Source organism: Hydra vulgaris, chromosome 02 (genome assembly GCF_038396675.1).
Source record: "Hydra vulgaris chromosome 02, alternate assembly HydraT2T_AEP".
NCBI classification, from domain to species: domain Eukaryota; kingdom Metazoa; phylum Cnidaria; class Hydrozoa; order Anthoathecata; family Hydridae; genus Hydra; species Hydra vulgaris.
This window is the reverse complement of record NC_088921.1, coordinates 50,254,463-50,280,000: the sequence shown is the minus strand read 5'-3', so window position 1 is coordinate 50,280,000 and position 25,538 is coordinate 50,254,463. Positions and strand designations below refer to the sequence as shown.

At 27.6% G+C, this 25,538-nt stretch overlaps 1 protein-coding gene across 1 annotated transcript in view; it reads right to left on the bottom strand.

Moving 5' to 3' along the window:
* LOC100213808 (E3 ubiquitin-protein ligase LRSAM1) overlaps positions 1–25,538 on the bottom strand; it is a 79,858-nt gene that overhangs the window by 4,803 nt on the left and 49,517 nt on the right. Inside the window, exons 21-24 of the mRNA XM_065791258.1 lie at positions 15,167–15,262; positions 14,154–14,252; positions 6,626–6,757; positions 6,415–6,519 (exon numbers count right to left, since the gene is read on the bottom strand). Of these exons, the coding sequence (XP_065647330.1) occupies positions 6,415–6,519; positions 6,626–6,757; positions 14,154–14,252; positions 15,167–15,262 (432 nt within the window). The remainder of the gene's footprint in view (positions 1–6,414; positions 6,520–6,625; positions 6,758–14,153; positions 14,253–15,166; positions 15,263–25,538) is intronic.

The following is a 25,538-nucleotide window of genomic DNA, read 5'->3' as shown; positions in this document are numbered from 1 at the left end:
TATATATATATATATATATATATTATATATATATATATATATATATATATATATATATATATATATATATATACAGTGGTGGCATAAAGTCTTTGCCACACTGTTGGATTTTACACAACTTGTACTTAGGTTGCCTTGGTATATTACTTTTTAAAGCTTTTCCTTCAAGAATTTGTCTAAATCTCTATTTGGACATCTCCCGCGTTTTTTGCAACGGTTTTCATATAGTTTAACTTGTTAATTTAATTGCTATTGTTGGTTGATTGAGACACCTGCCACTATCTTCCATACAATCTGTATTATACTGGTAAGTAAAATATAATTTTTAGATGTTTTTGCGCATATTTGTTGAAATTTGTGGTTGCTGTATACCACATATTATCACTCTATAACTTTTACTACAATTTTGATTGGTTTAACACCATAGTAATTATTAATTAATTACTAATTATAATTAGTAATTATAATTAGTCTAATTAACTACAATTACACATATATCATTATTTCACACCAAATCTCTAATTTATTTTTTATTCTTGTCAACTAAACTTAATGTGAACAATTATTTTCTACATAATTTTATGAGTTATTAGAAAAAAATGTACTTTTTTGTATAGGATTGTTATCGATATGGCCATCCCATTATCTCTTGAACGACGCCTGCAAATAGTGGTAATGGCAAAACAAAGAATTTCCTACAGGGACATTGCTAAAGCATTAAAGGTTAGCTTGAGGACTGTCACCTACACCATCAAAAGAGAGAGAGAGAGACTGGGACAGTAAAAGACAAAAAGTCTTTTTGGTTCGGGCAAGTCTGGGTAATCGCTTTGACACGACATCTGATGTAGCCAGTTACATGGGAAAAACGCACAGCATCAATCTGGCAGCAAGAACCATAAGAAAACGCCTTCAGCAAGCTGGGTTGAATGGCAGAGTTGCTGCCAAGAAGCCATTATTGCGGCCTGACAATATTGCGAAGTGACGAGCATTTGCAAGGCAACACAAGAACTGGACTGTTGAACAGTGGAATAAAGTGTTGTGGAGTGATGAGAGTTGTTTTACTGTATTCTGTGGAGCAAAACGAGCGTATGTTCGAAGGAAAGTTGGTGAGAGATTTAATTCTCAATGTGTTGCACCAACAGTGAAACATGGTGGAGGTTCCCTTATGATTTGGGGTTGCATGTCGGGATTTGGTGTTGGTTGGCTGTATCGTTGTACAGGCACTGTTAAACAAGACAAGTACATAGAAATACTCAAAACACAAGTTAAACCATCTGCCACCAAGCTTTTTTAAAGGAATAAGACGTTTGTTTTCCAACAAGACAATGCTCCCTGCCTTAAAGCCAAAAAAGTTACTGAATACTTTTGAAGCGCACGCATCAATGTGATTGAATGGCCGCCACAAAGTCCCGACTTGAAACCCATTGTAAATTTGTGGGAGGAACTGTTCAGAATGGTGCAGAAAAGCAAGCCCAGCAATTTGGATGAGTTGTGGCAACAGTTGGAGTCTGCTTGGCATGCAATCCCAATTGCCACAGTCCAAAAGCTGGTACAATGCCTAGGCGCATACAGGCAGTCATTGATGCGCGTGGTGGACACTCAAAATATTAACATTTTTTTATATTTGTGTTGTTTTTATAGTGCTATGCATTTATATCATTTGAGTCATGTTTGGTGCTGTTTGGTGGTGCTTTAACTTTTGCATAATAAAAATAAATGACTTTTTTCTTGTTTTCCTGAGTTTTTTCCTGAGTGTGGCAAAGACTTTATGCCGCTACTGTATGTGTATGTGTATATATATATATATATATATATATATATATATATATATATATATATATATATATATATATATATACATAAATTAGTAAAAACACTTATCTAATTTTTGATTACTTCAACACTGTGTTTCACCATCAGTAGGTTCATCAGGAAGAATGTCTAAACATAAAAAAAATTTCAAATTATAGAAAAATATTTCACAGGAATTTGGGAATTGTTATAATTAATTATGTACTAACTGTAGTAATTTGCAACCAGGAAGTTGCATCAACTACATTAGATAGTTAAAAAATCATGAAAAGAATTCTTTAGAATTAGGATAAATTTGGACTGGTCATTTGTTTTTATAATTTTTTAAAAGGAACTTATTTTGATGTCTGCATTTAGAAATTAATTTTGATTTTGTATTCTGATGAACCTACTGATGGTGAAACACAGTGTTGAAGTAATCAAAAATTAGATAAGTGTTTTTACTAATTTATCATTGCTCTGTTGTTTTAGAACATTGAGCACTCTGTTTGTAGAATACACTAACATAATTTATATATATATATATATATATATATATATATATATATATATATATATATATATATATATATATATATATATATATATATATATATATATATAAAAGGACTAAAAAGTAGGTAAATAAAAAAAATTAAAGTTTTTAAGGGACAAAAAACAACAACAACAATTAATAAAAAAAATAATCTCCTAATAATAACAGTTTATCTAAAATAATAAAATAAATAAATTTGATTTGATTTGAGTTTTGTAGGTTATTGTGAGTTTATTATTAATTAATTAGTTAGTTAATTAGTTGATAAGTAAGTTTATAATTAAACTTAAATTGCAACATGTTTTAAATCAAAATCAAGTATTTGCTTTACTTAACAATGAAAAAATTTTTTCAGGATTTTAAAATAGAATAATACAAAAAATTTTAAAATGAAAAATAAAGTGCCCAAATCACTGAAATATTATAGCTTTGATATTAATAAAAAAGATAAAATATTACTAATATCCTGTTAAAGTCATACGGAAGATCATTGTTATTACCATTGACTATTTAAAATTAACACATCTCATTAATGGCTTAAAATATAAGACGAAAGAATGCAAACTTGTTTAAGTTAGGACCATTGATATATCCTTAATATTTGTTTTTATTGTTCTGCTAAAATTTTCAATATAATGTATACATAATATAATATACTAATTGTTTCACAAAAAAATTAACCCTCACTTTTTAAAAAACAACAACAATATTTGGTGAAAAAGATAACTTTGTAATAAGTTTTTTAAATGATTAAATAAAATATAAACATTACTCAATTATATATATCATCTCATTTTATTCTGTTTTCTCTATTTTATTCCATCCTGTTTTACTTTATGTTTTCATTCTAATATACACAATGCCTTTACTTTTTTCTTATCTAATTTAAATATAATATTATCTAATGTAAATATAATCTTATTTAATCTAAGAACAATCTTATATAATCTAAATATAACTATGCCTAATAATGTCTAATTAAAATATAATCTTTAAGGGTATTCTGGGTAGCCTTTCATAAATATCCTATGTAATTTTTAAATATATCTACCTTTGAAAAAAAAAACATTGTCCCCTAGGGGACAATGTTTTTTTTTTCAAAACCTACACTAGGTATTTTTATAAGTAAAATTAACTTTTAAATTTTTAAGTAAAATATTATCAAATATCATCGCAGCAAACATTCTAAAATGAAGAGACTTGTTTGCTTCTTAAAATGCTCTCTCTGAATCGACAGCAGTTTGTATTCTATGTGGAAAGTAGATAAGCAGGGGATCTAACAATTCTGGTAAAATACTTTTTTACCAGAAACTCCAAACTTGTGCACTGGAGTTTTCAACTCCAGTTCACAATCACGCCAAAAAATTTCATTTAAAACTACATAAAGAGAAAAAAATAATAATATTAACTTAATAACAACAAAAGAAAACACCTTTATTTCAGTGTAAGTTGTCCCCACTTTTTTGAATAGTTCATACTTAATGTTAATTCTAACATTAAGTATACACAATTCTAACACTTCAGAAACTTATAAGAACAGTTTAAATATATTTAGCTGATCATAATGAGTTACCAACATTCAAATCAAATGATTAGAAATTATTTGAAAATCTATTACATACTTTTTAACCTTTTTACGAACTTACTAATTTTTATGACTTCTGAGTTTGTCAACAGTAGTTCCAGATATATGTATTTTACAAAGATTTTTATCAAAAGTTGATCATAAAGATGATGCAGCTCAGACAACCAAACAACATTCAGCATCTTTAAATAAAAGATTCTTATCTCAAGATAATTTGGATATTACAGATAGTGAAAGATACATCTTATCCAACATTATCCTCTTTACAAGTTCAAATTTCTTCCTATTGTTAAAGAGAGAGCGAGCAATATTAATGCTATTAGAGACTGCAATGTAAAATCAAACAAATAAAACTTCACCAGAAGTAATTAATATTGCTACTAGTTCCAATCATTTAACACCTAAAATCAAAAAAAAAAAGAAAAAAAAAAAAGAAAGTTGATTTGACAGAAAATGATTTTAACTCTTGCTTTTTAGAACTTGCAGAGTATGAAGAAAATAGAACTCTTTTTTTTGTTTTTTGTTTATAAGAAAAATTTACAACAAACTTGTCTTTTAATAGTATTTGTCAAAACTAAATAAACATCCATTTATCATGTCATATTACTTTATATTATTATAGTTAATATATATATATATATATATATATATATATATATATATATATATATATATATATATATATATATATATATATATATATATATATATATGTTATGATCAAAATAAACCATTGGGTTGGAAAGCTAGAAATGGATAAAGACCTACTTTTAATACACAAAACAAATGCATCAAATTAAGAAAAATGTTTAACAATCGAAGAGGTGTGTCAATTTCAAAGGCTTTTCTTTGTTATAAAAAAAAAAAAAAAAAAAACAACCTGGCAGAACATATAAACAGAGGCTTTTGGGTTGTGGAAAATGTGATTGACTCTATTCAAAATATCGTGACCACAAATTTATTATTGACAATTAGTCTTACTTTACTTGGTCAAATAGCACAACAGCTGGTAATAATACATACTATTTAAATGATCAAAATTTGACACCAGACATTGTTAAGTATTATGACATTGCAAAATCAAAAAAAAAATTACTTGCATGGATGGCCATCACCCCACGAAGAGCCACATCAGCTTACATTGTTCCTTATGGCCAATCAATAAACCAAGAGATCTATTTAAAAGAGTGTTTACAAAAGTGCTTGCAGCTTTTTAATAATAAATATTATCAAGACACTAAGTACATCTTTTGGCCCAATTTGGAACATCTCACTAAACTAATTTGGAAATAAATTGGGTTAAAGCCCAGAAGATACCGTTTGTTCAAAAAAAAGAACAATTCAGCAAAAAGAAGCTTGTGCTATAGAGGATTTTTGAACAATGCCTAAGCGGGCTGTGTACAAGGATAGATGGTCTACAATTGATATGTCAAGCTTTAAGCATCAGATTTGTTATTGTGCCAGTATACTTTACTTAAATGTTGTAAGAAGACCTAAATGCTGTACAAATTTTGTACAGATACTGGTACATAGTACCAATACCAGACAAAATTAAAAGATTTTGAGTCTTGCAAAAAATTTTTTTTTATTTTCGTATTTTGCATACTTTATTCTATATACATAGCAAAATTCTTTTTTTATGAGAAATATTTATGAGAAAAAGTAATTAAGAATGCTTCCTCAACACTAAGAAATAATATTGTTTATACATCATAATGCAAATAAATTTATAAATAAATGATAAACTTTAAATTCCTTGTGTGCAGTTAGAGAATAACTTGGAAAAATTTATTAAGTTGATATGAGAAGCACAAGTATGCTTTTCCAATTTTCTAACAATTCTAGGTTTCCAAGATTAAATTTGTAACTTAGATTTACTCCTTTCAGATATTGTTAAATAATTTATTTAATGATATTATTGAAGTTATGATTTCAAATGTAATTCACATTGCAAAACTTCAAATTACCGACAGCAATAATTACTGGCTTCTTAATCATGAAAAAAAATCTCTAAAAAATAGTCTAAAAGATAATTTAAATACTTAAAGAAATCTTCTTGATTTATTTCACTGATAAACTTTTTTTATCATTATTTATCATTGATAAACTTTTTTATTATTTATCACTGATAAACTTTTCATTATTTCAGTCACTTTTGACTTTTGTAAGATTTTGTGAGATATTAAAATCAATAAAAGATTTAATTTTTTTCTGAAAGATTTTCTAAAAATAGGTCATTAATTTATATGAACATGATACACTTTACCATTCCAAAATAATGCAAAAATATGAAAATTAACACAAAATAATACTATTAGTATGAATATAAATATAAAACAATGCTATTAATATGAAAATAAACACAGGCTACTACAATTTTAGACATTTTAGAAAAAAATAATTTTTACACCAACAATCATAATACAATGTGTTACCTTTGTAAGATATATAAAAAAAAAAGCCTAAAATAAAATCTGATTACCAGAACATCCATACAAACAACACACTCTAGTTCTTTATAAAAATTAGAATTACAACTTTTGTTGTATTCATGTTGCAGGATATCATTATCTTCATTCCACTGCGCCTATGTATAAATAATTTCAATATAATATAATTTACATATAAATATTTAAAATTTTTACATTTTCAAAAATAAACAAAACAAAACAAATGAAAATTGAATTAAATACATTTATATCTTGTTCTTTACAGAGATTTTCTTCAACTGTATGTGGTCTGGAAACAACTTGATTAACCATGGAGTCATTTTCACATTTATTATTATCAATTTGAGGTTTAGGACGCGAGGAATTAATAATAGCCTGTAGAAAAAATACATTATATAAAATAAATTTTGCATGCAAAACATTAGGCTCAAGTATTATTTAAACACATAATACTTTATTTTACACACTTTATAAAATACTGACACTAATCTATAACCAATTTTCTAGGGTTCGGAAAATGTTTCTGCGCATATCTGCGAAGACAAAATATGCGCATATCTGTGCAGACGTCGGCGCCGATGAAAAAATTTAATTTATATGAATCAAATGTCTGAAATTATTTTTGCATAATTTAATTATGCAAAAATAATTTCAGACATTTGGAAAAACTCGTAAAAAGTAGATAATTATGATAATTATCTGCTTTTTACAAGTTTTTCATTACTTATCTGTTTCTGTTTGGTTCGAGCTACATATAATCAATCGATATAAACTTGTGTAAGTGTTTCTTACTACAATTTAAAGTGATTTAGAATCAAGAAATCGTGCATTTTCGTCATTCAAAATGGAAAACATTAAAATTTCGAATTATTTGACAAATCTTGATCGAGAGAAGCGTTCTGGCACTTGTTTAGCATGTAAAAAAACAATGGTTGAAGGAACGCCTTGCAGCGCATAAAAGATCAACATGTCCAAACGCCATTGTCCAGGAAAAAAGATTGTTTTCTAAGCGTAATTATGAATTGTCGCATCTAATCAATTATTCTCACCACCAATTAATGAAGAGCTCAAAAATGATATTGACACGAAGCTTGCTAATTTCTTTTACCGTACGGGTATATCATTTCGTTTAGTCGAATCGGAGCCCTTTAAGGATTCCGTTAAGTCGCTCAAATATTTCTCTTTCATTGTCCATGCCTGTATCTACACAATGGTTTAGTTATTATAAATCAATGAGCAGCCTCAAGCTATCAAAATACATTCTTATTAAGTTGGTAGACGAAGAAAGTACATTATTGAAGGAAATTCAACCAAAGAATACATCTGCTGATGCTATGGCGTTGATAAAATCTAACCGATTTTGGGACCATCTCTCTAAGCTTGTCAAAAGCATTGAATTTCCTTCCAACATGATCGGAAAGCTAGAAAGTAATAAAGTTCCATTGTCTCTCGTGTATGATTACTTTGGTCAAATGTACAATTTATATATGAATGATAAAGACATACAACAAAAAGTGCAATCTCGCCTCAATTTTCTCTTTACACCAGGTATTGGAATTGGTTTCATATTAACGCCCAAAAATGCCGCAGAAGGTTTATATTTGAATGGAGATAAAACCGATTTTATCACTGCTACAGTTGAATTCGCCAAAAAGATCAAACCTGAAATTGCTGACATTGCTGAGGATGAATTGATTACTTTTATAGGAGAAATGGCTGCGCTGCCTGAGAGAAGAAAGGAAACAATATTCAAGATGGACGCGCAAAATTATTGGAAGATTATCGGTCGCGATAAATATCCTGCTCTTTACGAAATTGCTAAGCCTATTAACGAAATAATCTGCTCATTGGCTACAACAGAAAGTGCTTGGTTGACCTTTCGATTTATTCACTCGCGACTAAGAAATCATCTTACGAATGAGAGAGTTGAAAAGCTGGTATTCTTGTATACCAATAGTGTGCTGATGGACACAAATGACAAGACTGATTACATTCTTGAAGAAGGTGCAATTCTCAATGAAATTGAATGTCAAGAAATCACCAAATAGGTGCCAGCATTATATTTTTTTATTACTGTAAGAATCTTTGAAAACTCCTATTGTTACTAATCACTGAATTTATAATAAAGTTAAATATTACTTAAAACATTTTTTAAGTTTAAAACTTTTTTGTTGATTTCAAAAAATTGTCTGCAAAGCAGTAAATTTTGTCGGCGCAGACAAATTACACTGTCTGCGCATATCTGCGCAGACAGTCCCAACCATACAATTTTCTATAAACTAATAATCTATAAACTAATCTAATAAACCAATCTATAATCAATCTAATCTCATTTATCCAAACCAATCTATAATCAATCTAATCTCATTTACTTAAACCAATCTATAATCAATCTAATCTCATTTATCCAAACCAATTTTCAGACAAAAAAAAGAGTAAAAAACTAAATTTGCTTTATAAATGTCTTTCATAGGTAGTGTAGGTATGTGTTTCATATGTATATATGTTCCAAACCTAAATTCATAGTCATTGTAATACACTAAAGGTATTTTATTACTATTAGTTGTATTTTATAAGGTTGTTACTATAGTGATCAGAAATGATTTAAATGAGCATAACTTTGATAAATCACGGAGAAGCAAAAAGAAAAAACAAACAAACAAATAAAGATGGCTAATGGGCTGTTCCTTTTATTACTTTTATTTGTATAACAAGAAAATTATTCATAACAAGAAAATAAAGTGATCAAGAGCATCATTTAGGCAGTAAAAAAATAATCATGGTACATATGGTAGTCTGGTAGTCCTAGTAGTGACAACCTTTTTTAAAGTCATTACGAATATCTGCTTAATGACGAGCAGTTGCAAAGGTGGCAAAAACGTGATCATTCATTTAGGTAATTAGTTTTGTTTCATTAAACATAAAGTAATGATTTATAAAACTAATTACACAAAAAAACTAAATAGTACTATAATTATGACTTTTTTTATACATAAGCATTATAAATGATAAATATTATTGTAAATAATTACAAAAACATATGTTTCAACTTTTTCATCAAAAAGGTGTGATGATCATTTTTTTCAAAAATTTATCATCACACCTTTATTTAATTCAATATTACTTATGCATTTTATTTTTTAAAAAAGTATTCATTAATTTAGATTACACTTATAGTATTTTGTCTATAAAATTTTGCTTATGATGTTAAACTGATCATATATATATATGCGGTAGTGGTAGAGCGCTCGCTTCATAAGCGAGAGGTTTTGAGTTCAACCCCCACCACGTCCCTGGTAGTACTGCGCTCAACTTGTTTCTCTGCGCAGCGGTCTTGCTTGTTGACGTAACTTTTTTTCTCCAGGTGCCCCAAGAAGTCCTAACGGTCTTGTCATAGAGCACCGCCTTACCGTGACGTGAAAATATGTCCAAAGCTCGTTTTGAACCTGGATCTCCTGCTTATAAAGCAAGCGCTCTAACCACTGCGCCACGGCTGCACAAGTTGCTAAGGTTCGTGTTTTTGAGTTGTAGAGTTGAGAGAGGTTTATAACCACAATTAAGTAGCCTCCACGTCTGTAGTGGCCTTCTCGGCCTTGTAGAGGTAAACTAACATAAAAGATGAAGCTAATTAGCAGTGGGGAAGGCAACTAAAACTAGGAGAAAAAAACTCTGATATAAAACCCTCCATTTAATTCTAAGGGTAGAAAAACCCCCAATTTAAGCGGATAAGGGTAGGAAAAACTCGCGAACTATGGATGGCAATTTTCCCAGATTGGATCATAATAAAATTGATTTAAAACAGCTCAACACCTAGAAGAGCATTTTGTTCAAAAAAAAATCGTTTTTCCATAATATTATAATTAAATGAGATAATGGCATTATGTCAATTTGTACAAACCATACAAATATGAAATCATAAACATTAAACTTTGAAAAAAAAAAAAAAAAAATTAGATTTTAAAATTAGCAAAATGATGTATTTCCATTTATATACCTATAATTTCAGCTTAAATATACCACAAATCGTATTAAAAAAAAACCCTTAGCTTATCTTAAACAATTAAAATAAAACAAAGAAAGAACGCCACAAAATTTAAATATTTGATTTTGTGCAAAAACTCAGCTTTAAAAATTTGTTTATATAAACTATTAGGGAGTATTCTTGCTTTGTATTCAGCTAAAAGTAATAAGTAACTTTTCTAAAAATCCCTTTTTTTAAAAAAAAAAAAGAAGTTCTGAAAACTTTGACAACTTTTTATGATTTAAATATAAAGCAGTAAAATAACCTATCAGGTCAATAAAATTTTCTGCATCACATTAAATTAACACTTCCACATAACTTTTGTATATCACGATAATAGACAATGCTATAAGACCAGGTGCAACACTGCCTGATTTAAGAGTTTCAGTTAGGCTACTCAGTGGTTGAAACCACACAGAATATATGCAATTAGATAGGTAAAGGTTTGGTGTTTATGGCAATAGCAAAGTATTAGTTTCAATGCTTTTGGCAACATAACAATACAAGATCAACCCAGATTTGGCAGAATTAAAAAAATAAAATTGGATTTGGATCATTTAAAGCGATCTATTTGAAAGCAATCCAAGATTAACTAAGTCTTGTTTAGCAGGTGAACTTGGATACATTCATAACACGAAAGTATACCATTTGCATGAAATGGGAAAGATCTCCGAGCTCAGTGTTTAATTACCACACAAACTAAATCATGAAAATATTTTGCCACCTAAATGATGCTCTTTATTACTTTAATTTTCTTGTTATTTGAAATTTTTTTGAATGTTTTGAGTATTTGAAAAACGATTAGCATAAATTATTTTATTCTGTTTAAAGTAAATCATGGTATCAAAGACACTGCAAAAAAAAAAATTATTTAAAGCAGAAATAAAAATAAAATCATTGATGCTTTTTGTCAAGGAAAATTGGCTAAACGGATGAAAGTTGATACGTATCATCGAGTCAACAAAGCTGTACTTAAATGATTTAAATTAATGAGAGCTGATAATGCCCTAATTAGTTTTGCTGCTAAAAGCTTTATATTTTGTGAAAGAGTTGAGCTTAAAAACTTTTCAAGCTTTGGATGGATGGCTAGACAAATTTAAGGAAAAAAAATTAATTTCTTATTTTATTTTATCCAATTTTTATGATTAATGACTTTACAATATATGATTACTTTAAAACTTTTTACTTTAATTGCTTTAATAAAATAAAATAAATATTTTCCAGAATCGGACATTCTTGAGACTTACAAAGACGTCAAAGTTACATTCAAACATACAAGTTAAGTTTAAGCAATTATATATTTTTTTGTAGGTATGGTAGATATATCTTTTAATGAGCAAATGATTGCTCCATGGCTTGAAACCAGACTGCCTACAATTCTCTCTCAAGACCCACTTGAAATTTTTTTTTTTAATGCCAATGAATTTAGCCTTTTCTACCAATGTTAGCCTAACAAAAGTTTACATTTAAAAAATGAAAAGTGCAAAGGAGGCAAGCATAGTAAAGTTTGCCTGAATGGGATGGTCGCAGGAAATGTTTGAGTAAAAAGACTTTAAATGCTTGTAATTGGAAAATCAAAGTCTCCTAGATGTTTTAAAGGTGTGAAAAATATTCCTTGTTGCTATAAGACTTAATCAAAAAGATATTGGCAAAATTATTTGAGGAGCAAGTTAATTTCTTTAACCCATTGACTAAAGTCAATTTCTTTAACCCACTTTAACTTTAAGTTTTTATTCTAATTTTAGAGATAATTTGACAAAAACTCTTAAAGACATAAACTGTAACATGAATTTACAAGCTCACAAAAAATAATCTACAATTACTGACTTTTTTTTGAAAATTTAAAATTATAAAACAAACAATATATATTGTGTTTAGGCCAAAGAATCACTATTTATTTTTTCTTCATTTCTATTCATTACTTTAACGAGAATATTTGAAAAAAAGTCAACTTTCTATAATTTGAAAATCTCTCTAATTCGAACTTTTATTTTTCCCCATAAAGTTTGAATCAGAGAGATCACACAGTATGAAAGTTATTAGTTAAGCTTATAATTATGTTTCTATACCTATACCATTAAAGTGCATTATATATAGTAAATACCAATAGTATAATAGCAATAATACAAGTAAATACACAACAAATCACTTGTAATACTTATGCACATCTTTAATTTTTTATATTTAGGTGGAAATTGTAACAACTTTTAAAAAAACTTATTTTTTTAGTGCATAAAACCTCTTATTATTTAATAAGACCTAACATTAAAAAAAAATAAAATATATGAATATATATATATATATATATATATATATATATATATATATATATATATATATATATATATATATATTAAGTAAGTTGTTCAAAAACTGACAAACTCTTGGTTTCAAGATTTTTTTTTAAATACAAAAAAGTCTATTCAACTTGAAAAAAAAAAAAAATTGGGCTTTTTTGATAAATGTTTAAACAACAATGTTAAGCAAAGTACACAGTTATTAATATTTGAGTAGTTCTTAAAACAACATTAAAATAAAATGAAAAATCTAACCATAAAAATGTGTTCTATATAATAAAATGATACTAGACTTTAGACTAGAAATTAGGTTAAATGTATACTATTATAATATTATAAAATTAATAATTATATACATTTTTTATAAATTATAAATATACAGTTAATTTCTGATAAGTTGACGCCAGTTAACTCAAACTTTTATTATCTTGAACTGTTTCATTTGGTCCCTTGAAGTGTTTAATTGATTACTATTAAAATTCTCCAGTTAAATCGAGCCTCAGATCAAAGTTTGTTATGTTGAAGCAGTTTTTCTTCCCGTTCAATAAATTTTTTGGTTAACTCGAACTTTTTGTATGGGAAATAATGAAAAAAAAAAATTACCGTTTGTTTGCAAAATGCTTTACAAAATGGCATATCATATTATCATATGGGCTTTACTGTTCATCACAGTGAAGCCAATATAAAAGGTGTACAAGATTTAGAATATGATTCTGCCTAGTGTTTTATTTATTTACTACAAAGGTCTATCAAATCAAATGCAATCAAAAACAACACATGTGGTAGCTCTGCAAGACGAATCGTTACCCATTTTAACCACTCTGGTATGGGATAAGAAAGGCTGAAATGTATTTTTCACTTAAATTACCTGACTACCAAGCCTAATACAAGTGGTCACACACACTGTAATTTAAAATACTATTTTATAAAGCCGTATTTGAACAAAAATGAGCTGTCTCTTAGAACATAACTGATCAAGATTCTTTAATTAATTCGTTAAACATCTGCTCAATGGGATTAGTTAAAACACAAAGAGCAAACAATAATTCTTTTGAGAATTATTGTTTTGCTCTGAGAATAAGTTGCAATATAACTAGTAGCATCAGGGATAATTGATCTCCACTTCAAAAGAAAAAAAGTGACATTGAAAATGATAAAAAAACTATTAAGATGCACATCAGTTTCTGGAATTATTTTGAGGAAGTCGCCACAGAAAATATGCACCCAGATAAATATGTCGAACAGAAAAGTTCAACTGCAAATGAAAATGATTTTCTATATGAAAACTATTTGCTTTGATAGGACAGACCTTTAAATGCGATGGTCAGCAAATGCAAAAAAACAGTAAACAAACCTAGCATAAATAGAAAACTGAATAGAAAAACTTGTGCAGATTATACCAAATGTCAAATAGTTACTAAATATTCATGGCATCTCTAGAAAATACACTTACCATGTAATTACTTTCAAAGTTTTTTCTGTCAACTAATCGTTGGAATTGTATGAACCAGTAGTCTTGAATATTTTTATCTCTCTTTAAGTCCATTTCTCTCTGTTTAAAATTAAAAAAAAAAGTATGCAGTAAGAAACATATTTGTGATTAATTAACACAAAATATTCTATAAAAAGTATATATAAAAAATGTCATATGTCATAATAAAATTATTTGTGATCAATTAATACAAAAAAAAATGATCATGATCTATAACACCAAATTTACATGATGTTAAATAAAAAATGCAACAATGCCTTAAACAGAGCTAATTTCAAGACCCCCTAATTTTAAGACCACTTAATTTTAAGACCACTTTACACTTAACCTTAAAAAATTCTCAATGATTACAGGAATAGGAAAATAATTTAAAGTAATTTGTTTGTAAATATGTTACTGCCACTTTTTCTGTTTTTATTATTATTATTTTTTAACTTTCACACCTGCCACAAATACACCTATACCTTTAGATAGATTAAAGAATAATTAGATTAGAAGGAAACTAAATATATATTAAAAAAAAAAATTTAATATTTTATTATTATTTAATGTATTATAATTTTTTAATAATGATACTAATACATTGAATACTAATTATTTTTAATTAAAGTTCTTTTCATTATTACTACATTTATTTTAATTATTGCTGATTATTAAATATAATGATTAAGTTAATATAATCATCATCATCATCATCATCATCATCATCATCATCATCATCATCATCATCATCATCATCATCATCATCATCATCATCATCATCATCATCATCATCATCATCATCATCATCATCATCATCATCATCATCATCATCATCATCATCATCATCATCATCATCATCATCATCATCATCATCATCATCATTATCATCATCATCATCATCATCATCATCATCACCATCATCATTATCATACCACAATTTAAAACTATAGCTTTTTAAGTGTAAACAACAAAAAAAGAATTTTCAAAATTACAATTGATTGCTTAATAACATCTTCTCGATTATCTCGATCTTTTAGTAACTGAGCCAGCAGAGAAGCAGTATTGATGCGCATTTCACACAATTTAATCTACAAAAGGGTAAAAAAAAGAAAAATATATTAAATTTTAAAATCATAATTACTTTAATTCAATCGATAAAACACCAATTAAAATATTTTTTGTTTTATTTGCTTTATGTAATAATATTCAGTACACAAGGAAAAAAAAAGTTCATAACACTCAGAGATACAATAATAATTCTTACTCCCTTCCCCCATGTGACCCCTTCCTGCTTTTGTTTTCTAAAGACCCTTTTCTTTGGTTGTTTTTTTTTTTAAGAGAACTTCTAGAGGACTTTTTTTTTAGAAATAGATGGTTGTGCACCTCCATTTTGAAACCTGTGTTATTGGTCATGAATAAGCTTGTTTTTCAATTCTTTCAATTTTTTTTTTTTTATATAACTTTAAATAATTTTTTATTAAATTATAAGGGAGTTTTATTTTCAAACAACTTTTATTCTGGTTAATAAGATATATAATAATTAGATATATCAAAGATGTTTATTGAATTAAATTTTTTATTAATTCAAAACAATTTTTCATGCAAACTTTGATCAATTTTTGATAATTTTTTTGATAAAATTTTATAATATGCATAGTTATATACTTATTAAAGGAATTAATAAGTATGTAATTTCTCTAAGGAGTATATAATTGTTTATATCATAGAACCTTTCAAAATATAAAAGTTTCTTGCAAAAGTGTTTCCTTTAACTCTTATTAATTCTCTCTAAACTATTTAATAAGTGCTTGACTGAATCCTGGTTTCCTGCCTATTGGAGAATGGCATCTTTGGTTTCAATTTTTATCATTCTTAAGAACACTCTCACCCCTCCAACTATTAAAATTTTTTTGAATTTTTTAAACAAATTTTTTAAAGAATTTTTTCGGAGAAAAATCTTTTTGCAAAACTGACAAAAATATTGTCGATATTTTTGTCAAATATTCACAAACTGTAGAAGAGTTTTAATGACTAGTAACTTTACAATAGTAGTTTAGAAGTAGGAGAACCTTCATTGTGTTCTCGTTTTCTTGTATAAAAAAAGTGGCTCTTTTTATTACTTTTATAATTTTTGAAACATTAACGAAGCTATCAATAAATATTTATTAGATTGATATTAGTAGATTTGAATGACTTTTTTAGTATTATATTAGTAGATTTGAATGACAATAAATATTAGTAGATTTGAATGACTTTTTTAGTATTATTATGTTTAGTATATCTTATATTTATTACCTTATTTATTTTTAATGTTTGTACTGTTTTTTCAGCTACACGTCAAGTTTTGTACTGTTTTTTAGCCAAACCTTTTAATTATTTGATCATTGCAAACATTGCAAAATGCGCGCAAAATAACGATAACTAATATGACTGTAAATTGTTATCTATTAATTAATTAATTGTTATCTATTAATTAATTCTTATTTATTAATTAATTGTTTTCTATTAATTAATTAACTGTTATCTATTAATTAATTAATTGTTATCTATTAATTAATTAATTGTTATCTATTAATACAAAATAGTGAATTTTTCTCAATTTAGTTTGTTAAATTTATTTTCTTATAAAAAAACTTGAAGAAATTTAAATAAAAGGGAACTAAAAATAAAAGTTGTTTTGACATTTCTTTTTTAAAACATTTAATAATAATACAATAATAAGTATTTAATAAGTTATTATATTAAGTTATTATTAAATACATATGATATTATTATATTTATAATATTAAGTATTTAATAATAAATATCATATTATTGGTGTTGCTAAACGAACAGTAAAAAATGAAAACTATAATAAGGGTTGTGGAGTTGGAGTTGCGATATTTTTAGCGGAGTTGGAGTCGCTAAACAAAACTCAAACTCCAATAGTAAAACGCACGCTTTTGAAGAAAGCAATGCTTTAACATGGTTTCTTTTAAGGTAATTGCTAATGCATTCATTTTAACTAAAATTTCCCATACTTTTGTAAACGCATGTAAAAACCATGCTAAAACATAATTACTTTCTTTAGTTGCGTACTTAATTATTAAACTTCAAAGTAATGCTATTGAAGAAAGTATTAGCATTGTTTCTTTTAAAGTTGTTGAAAATGCATTCTAAATTATAGTAACTTATTGTTTTTTTTATAATAAATTTGTTCTTTTTATAATAAATAAAAAACTCTCAATTGCATAATTATTTGGAAAAAAAATTACTGAAGTTATGCGCCATTTTTTAAAATTTTAAGCGAATGCCAATGTTTGCTTAAGTAAAAGTAAGGAAACGTGTTGTTCGTTTTTCTGTCTTTTTTTAAACAAACATTCACACACTCGTCATATTCGCTGGCATAAGTGCGAACAGGCATAAGTACAAATTGGCGCACTTATGCCAATTTGTACTTATGCCAGTATGCACTTATGAAATTTGCACTTATTCAGCCACCTGATTTTAGGCTCAATTATGAAAGTAAAATAAATTGTAAAATCTGTCACTGTCGCTTTGATTTAATGCAAAATTTTAAAATTTTCACATTTAATAGAACTTTTATTCATAAAGAATTCACATGAAATCATAAGAGAAACAAATGAACTTTTTTGTTAAAGAAATACAAAAAAAGATATTATAATATAATCAAACTGCAATATAAAAATATTTACTAAAATAGAATTAAAAAAAAGAAGAGGTAAAAGTCTATGTTCATTATAATTATAATGAAAAATGTCAAGATGCATAAATAAATAAATGTGATAAATCGCAAAACTTTTTGGTTTCATCACACTTTTTGCTAGATAAAAAGTTATTTTTTTAATTATTTAAAGGGATCCCTAAGTGCAGAGACAAGTTGTGTTTATATTAAAGAGAATGTTAAAAAAAAATGCTTGGGCTGAATTTTTTTGATTAAAACAAAATAATAAATGTATACCAATAAAATTAAAATTTTCATCTTAGTCATAGCTCGCAGTCTCCATTTTTTTTTTGTTCTCTGAGTCTTTATAATGTTAGCCGCGATCTGCAGATCTGATAATTTATTTCATGCGTGTTTAAACCATAACAGTTTCAGTATATGATGTCATCGTTATTATTTTTTTTTTAAGATATCATTTTTTTTTTCAAGGATATAAGTATTTTTTCCCCTACAATTAGCAAATCAAATATTTGTATAATATTTTACTAAATCCCAAAAAAATATTTGTTATACAATTAAAAATAAAGTTATGTACTTCGTTTTTATTTTTTTTTAGCACAACTTGTTTTTAATAACAGTCAAAATGATTTTTAAATAATAGTATCTTTAATATAGTTGATTAGATTTTTTAAAGTAGGCGTTATTTCTTGAACATTTGATTTTTGTACCAGTATTATAGAATTTTATATTTCCTTTTTATAGAATACTATATTTAAGATGACTAATGTCCTCCTGTTTTGTGCAAGAGCTAAATAAAGTTAAGATAAAATGTTAAATAAGTTTTTATGGTGAATTCCTACATAAAAAGTCGCCTTCATTATAGATTCTGGATCTTTTTTCTTTTTTTTTAGGCAAAAAGATTTCTTTTTTCTACATTTATGGAAGCCGTTTATAGCTGTGTTTTTTTTCTACCAAAATAATGTTTTAATAATTAATTTGGATAAACTGCAGTATATATTAGGGATATTTGACTAGATCAAGTAAGCCTAGTATAGTAGTAACATATTAGAGAAAAGTAGCGATTGATTTTATTAGATAAAATATTAGTGTACTAGTTATACTATTTTAAACAGATGTTATAGCATGTAGTTAAGATAAGAAAGTAGAAACAGTATATTTGTCTTATTACTAAATATTTTTTTTACTTGCTTTAAATTTATTTTGTTTTAGAAGCCAGCCAAAATCATGACACAATTATAAATATTTTGCTATTATTAGAGTTCACAGCCGGAGGAAAAATCAAGACAGCATGACGCGGTTTTTTGTTTTATATTTAGTTCATATGGTTTAATAAGATTGCTCGTTTTATGTTTAGTTTATATGGTTTAATAGTGTGTTTGTTTTATATTTAGTTTCTACTTAGTTCAATTTATATGGTTTATTCAAGTCATTCATTTTACACTCACTTTATACTTAAATTAATATTTACGTTTTAGTAAAACTATTCTTTTAGTATTTAGTTTATATTTAGTTTAAACCAGTACAGTTTACTGCAAATATTTGTTGTATAATTAACTTATATTTTATTTAGATTGCACAGTTTAGTAACGTTATTCATTCTTTTTTTAGTTTATATTTACTTTAATTTTATACAGCTTATTTTTTGTTCAAAGTTTTGTTTATGTTTAAATAAAGTGTTTACGGTATAGTGCAGCTGTTCGTTTTATACTTAGCGCATATATATTTAAATTTAATTTACATGATTTATAAGTATTTGTTTTACATTTAATTTGTTTTATACGGTTTTTATAATATAAATATTTCTTTTTTATGTTAAATTTTAATTTAGTTTTACTTAATTGACACAATGCAGTCTAACTCTTTAGTTTAATATTAGTTTATGTTTATATAAACGTTTCAAGCCCGTAGTAAACTTTATACATAACATGAATAGGTTTTACAGTTTCAACCCAAACTTTCCACTTACCAGAAAGAAACAACAGAACTTTTTTGTGTGTTAAATTAATAACCTGGAATAATAAATGGATAAATTCGTCAGAAAAATTAGAAACCTATTCTGGCAGGAATAACTATTATAAGTAGTTTAACTGTTTAATTTATTATCGCTTTAATTTATTGTGTGAGTAATTGTCATAATTTTATAAATAAATTTTGCAGAAAATGCTAAAATTATAAATGATTGTCATCGTTGTGGAAAGAATAATGTGAAAAACCAATTAATATAATTCCTCAATATGTTAGACATAAAACAAAACAACAAGCAGCATTATAATAAAAAAAAAACAACGAAAACAAATGCATTATAATAAGGAAAAGTATGCTCAGAAATACTTAAAAAAAGAGTATAAAAAAATTTCAGCATTGAATAAATTTGTAAATTATGCAGTATAATATCAGATTCTCATCAGGAAATGGAAATAATATTGACCCTTAAAAGGATTCAATACTGTGGTATTTGACGTTTCAAATGTTTTAATGCTCATTCCTAGAAACTCCCGCCCGAGTATCATCCTCAAAACAAGCAATTTTAAAGAAATATTTATCACTTTTTAATGGCCTCACTAATTCACTTCAGTATTCAAATGATGTATCTGCCCTTACACAGATTTTGGAATGATTCTTTTTGTCATTTGTTCTTTTGACATGCTGAAACATGAACCATCAAAATTTATATATACCAATTCCATAAAGTACCAGTTATTAAATCTGAGGATAATTGATGAAAAAATATATGAGAACCCGATGTGTTTGCTACAGCAAATTACTAAGGCACTTAATAACAGCGCAGATAGTCATTTTAAAGTTTGATTAAAAATTTACAATTCAATGAAAACGTAAATTTTTGTGCTCTTTTTCATACAATTTATACCTTGCATAAGATACAGACAGCTTACTATTAATTAAGGGAGTAACTTTCATATTTTGGCATTAATTCAAGACAGACATTTAAATTGTTAAATCATCATAGAGCACTTTTATAGAATGTTGTGCATTTAGGATTTCTCAATTCATGTCGTATTTTTAAAGCATGTCATATTAAAATCTGTCTCTTGACATAAGTTAAAAAACTACCGGAGAACTAAAGAATTATACCTACAATTGTTTAAAATGAGTTTCGCTACTCAAATATTAAAACCAAATATATTATTTTATTTTTAATTGTGCCACAAAAATTTTTTGGAATTTAGTAAAAAGTTATACAAATAAACATCATTTGATGGTGGCAGAAAAAACAATACGACACCTTATACCAAACTGTTATGAATAAAACACGCATGAAATAAATTATTAAGTCTGCAGGTTGTGGCAAACATTATACAGACTCAAAGAAACAAAATAAAATGAAAAAAAAAATGAAAATTTAGCCAAAACATTTTTTTTTAACATTTTTGAAAAATTTGAACACGATTTGACTTGGCACTTGGGGATCCCTTTAAACTTTTTCCTGTAATACATGCCTTTCATATTTAGATACTGCCTACCCTAACGAAAAAAAACACATTAATAACTCCAGTTTTATCGTGTAAATAAGTTCTGTGTAATAAACCACATTCATTTGCAAAGAAAGAATAAAAAATGTTCAAAAGATTCTCAAACAAGAGATAATCCAGTTATTTAGAGTTGTAGCCCTCTTATAAAATATAGAATATCAGAATGAACAATTTGTAAGTCATTGGTGATAATGTGCACACCTTATTCAACTGACCAACTTAAAGCTCTACCAGCAAACTGGCCTGGTCTGGTTCATGGTAACTTGAACATGAAAATATTACTCTAAAAGCGAATCTCTCTCAATAGCCAAAGTAAGCATCTCCGGGTTTGACAAACTTTCAACTGGGCAAGCGCAGTCAAGCACGGTTCAGAAGCCAATAAAGCTATTATCACAGCAGTCAACGAAAAATTTGCCAAATTTGTAGAAACAAAATCTAAAAGAGCTATTGTTATTATAAATTCTCTGACAATAATCAAAGGCAAACTTCAGTCCAAAGTATTCTCAAAAAACTTAACTATAATGTCGCTTTTAAAGTTGTTGGGCATTTCTCAACTTATTCATCAAAAAGGTTCAACAATACCACCAGTTTAACTACAATAGCAACTGAACCAAATGATTTGATCATCTTTGACTCAAGTTTGTCTCAAATGAGCACCACAATGATCTCTAATCTAATGTGAAATGACTTGTCTCAATGGATGAATTAAAATCTGCCTATATTTTTCTAGACCATAAACCTTTCAAACAAAAAGCCATTCAACAACATAAACAAAAAGCTACCGAAAATGCAGAACTATTAGCAAAAGATTTATTTGAGAAAACCTTTTTGTTTTCTTATATTTCAATTTGTCATCATTTGCAATCCGCAGCAAAAAAATCAAATGCATGCACAGATCCAAAACAGTCAACATTAATGAAAGAGAGAGAAACCCATTCCTCAAATAGAAATCAGCGGCTGAGGCTGTTTAGTTGCTCTCAGCATCTTACTAGTTCAGCATCTTTTAACAAGGCCAGATCTTCCATTAAATTACCTCATCTTTTGTGCTAATACACCAATGCAACTTCCCACAATCCATTAAAACTCACCAAACTTTGCTTATTTGCAGAAAACAACTCCTTATTTTTATCACTGAGACATGGTTCAACAACCGATCAATTCCCTATCTCCAAAATTACAACCTCTATTGTTCAGACCATCTCATCCATATTGGAGGAGGCATAGCTATATACACAAACAATAAAATAATTCAAATCAACTAGAGGAACCTCTACTACACAAAGATTTTGTTCATTTATATTCAGAATAATTTTTGGTCAAACTAAAGCTTCTGAGCGAAACTCTGCTCCTAGGTTGCAATTACAAACCTCTATTTTCCGGTATTGAAGCCTTCTCAAAGATTTCAAGTGCTGTTTTCCATGCCAAAACATCAGTATCAACCAAAAAATACAATGGCATTTTTTGGTTGAGTCCCAGAGATTACTTAAACTTCCAATTCAGTCTTCCCTTCTAGTAAAATTGGTCTTGGTTCTTGGGTAATTCCATGTCAAATGACCCAGAATTTTTTAAAAATGTCACCCTTTACCTCAGATTTTGATGATTTTAACACAGTTGAAAGTACTCAGTAAAATAAGAATTCTATGAAAATTGTAGCTTCTGGCTCCAAGAATTTCATGAAATATAACCATTTTAATTTTAACAGATGTTGGCCAGGTCCCTCTTGTACCCTCAGGATCGCAACGTTTATATAGAGGTTTCAAGTTACATAACTGATTTTTTTAATATATTTTTTAACATATTTGATTTTTTTACGTAAAATTTTTTACCTGGCTATTATTAGGGATGGTGAATCTAATGAAATGATCAGAAAGGTAAAAAATTATATTTAAGTACCTTTATTTATTAATTTAAATAAATTTAGGCAATTTTTTATATACCTGGCCCGAGACACAGGGAAGGAGGGGGAGGCTGGGTCATGGGCCCCACTTTTTTGGAGTAGAACCTTGTGTAGTCCTGATGAATATGTTAAAATTGTTTCCAAGGCAGATGAACAGAGGGCCGGAGCACTAGGGTAGATGCCCCACTTTTCTCAAATAATTTTTTTTTTTTTGCATTTTTCATAAAGTAAAGATAACTTTAAAAATATTGTTTTCAAAAAGTTTTTTTAGTTGTTATTTGTTCCATACAGTTTTTGATCATTCTGCATTCAATGATCTTTTTTAAAATGTTTCAAGAAAGTACATGTCTATAAGATTTTTGATTTGCAAGTATATGGATTAAAAACAGTCATTCATCTAAAATAATGATTTTTGAATTTTTATCGTTGTTTTGTTGAATAAGAACAATTAACAGTAACAAAAAAACATCCTGTCATTACATTAGTCTAAAAGAAATTTATTACCTATTAAATTCATCATTAACATTTTTAACATTAACAATTTAAATACAATTAAACAACCTTTATAAAGAGACAAAAAACTTTTATATTTTACATTCAAAAAAATATATAAGTAATCAATCACTGTTTACCATTACCATGGTGTTTAAGTTCGATTTCTGAACATGAATGTTAAAGTTGTTTTCAGGGCCTAATGAATGGTGTTTAAGTTGCTTTAATTATATAAATTACTATTTGTTTCTCAATTTTAATTTAATCTGTAATACAACTTAGGAGTTAGTTTTACAGTAAGAATAAATTCATGTGATTTTGGAAAACTGTTAAATGATACTTGTCATTAACTAATTTATTGTAGAAAGACTGATTTAAAAAGATTTGATTGTTATAGAGAAGCCAGAGAAGAATTATTTTGGAGATCTGGAATAATAGATAATAAAATTTTAACAATCTGCCTTCACCATGAAAACTTTTTGGTGCATCTTGACACTTTATATTTTTACTTTATATTTTAAATAAAACATAACAAGTACAAACCAAAAAAATTTTTGAAGACAATATTTTCAAAGTTATCACTACTTTATCCAAAAGGCAAAGAAAAAATTTTTTTTGTTGAGAAAATAAGTGGAATATGGTCCCAGTGGCCCATGCCATGGACCCTCAGGTTGTCTGTCTTGGAAACAATTCTAAAACGAGTTCATCAGGACTACACAAATCTCGAAAGTTTTAGAGCTTATTACAAGATTCCGCTACAAAAAAATGGGGCATCTGAGATATATGGTGACATGACCTAGGTCATTTGACATAAGATTACCCTCTTCATATGTCTCTCTTTTTCAAGATTGTCATCTTCACCAAATTGTCCCAACTTTCAAACCTGCTAATTGCCCTATGACAAGCACTCCTGATCTCATCATATGTAAATCTCCATATCATGCTAACGAAATCAAAATCAACCCTCCGGTTCATTTGTCTGAACAACATCATTGCTCTATCACCTGGCAATACAAACTGGCTTCTAAAGTAAAATTATTGCATTTCAGCAGCTCTAAATTCATTTATAAGCTGGGTAACTATGAAAAAAGCAACGAAGAATTCAGTAAAGTTGACTGGTCATCTATTTTTAAAGACTTACACATAGAGCAATGTTACCAATTTTGGCTCAACAAATACAATGAATGTTGTCTTCAATTCATCCTTCATATACCAAACAAACCATCTTAAAAAAAAACAACCATGTGTGACAAAAGAACTATTGCCTCTGATTCATCTTAAAAAATAACAATGGGCTCGTAACTTCAGTTCAAATTTGGAAAATCATATCTCTGGTCCAGGAGTATAGAGAAACTAAAAAGTTTGTTCAAAAATTAAGTCTTTCACTGAAAACCTTCCAATTTGCAACCCTAAAAGACTGTTTTCATACATATATAGTAAACGCTCTGTAACAAATCAGATCCATCTATGGGAATCACCAGTTCCAGTGAGATCATTAGCACAGACAAAACTACAATATCCAACTCACTTAACAATCAATTTCAAACAGTTTTCAGCAAAGAGCCATCCACACTTTGATTGTAGAACTAACATAATCCTCAACAGCATAGCATTCGACACTCAGGCCACTCTAATGGAACTCTCATCACGGTGAAATTCCAAGCTCATGGTCCATAGCAAATTTAACGTTTTTATTTAATAAGGGCTCCACAATCAACCCATCAAACTACAAACCAATATCCCTCACCTCAATTCTGTGTAAAAAAATGGAGAAACCAGTAAAGAAAGCAACCATGTAG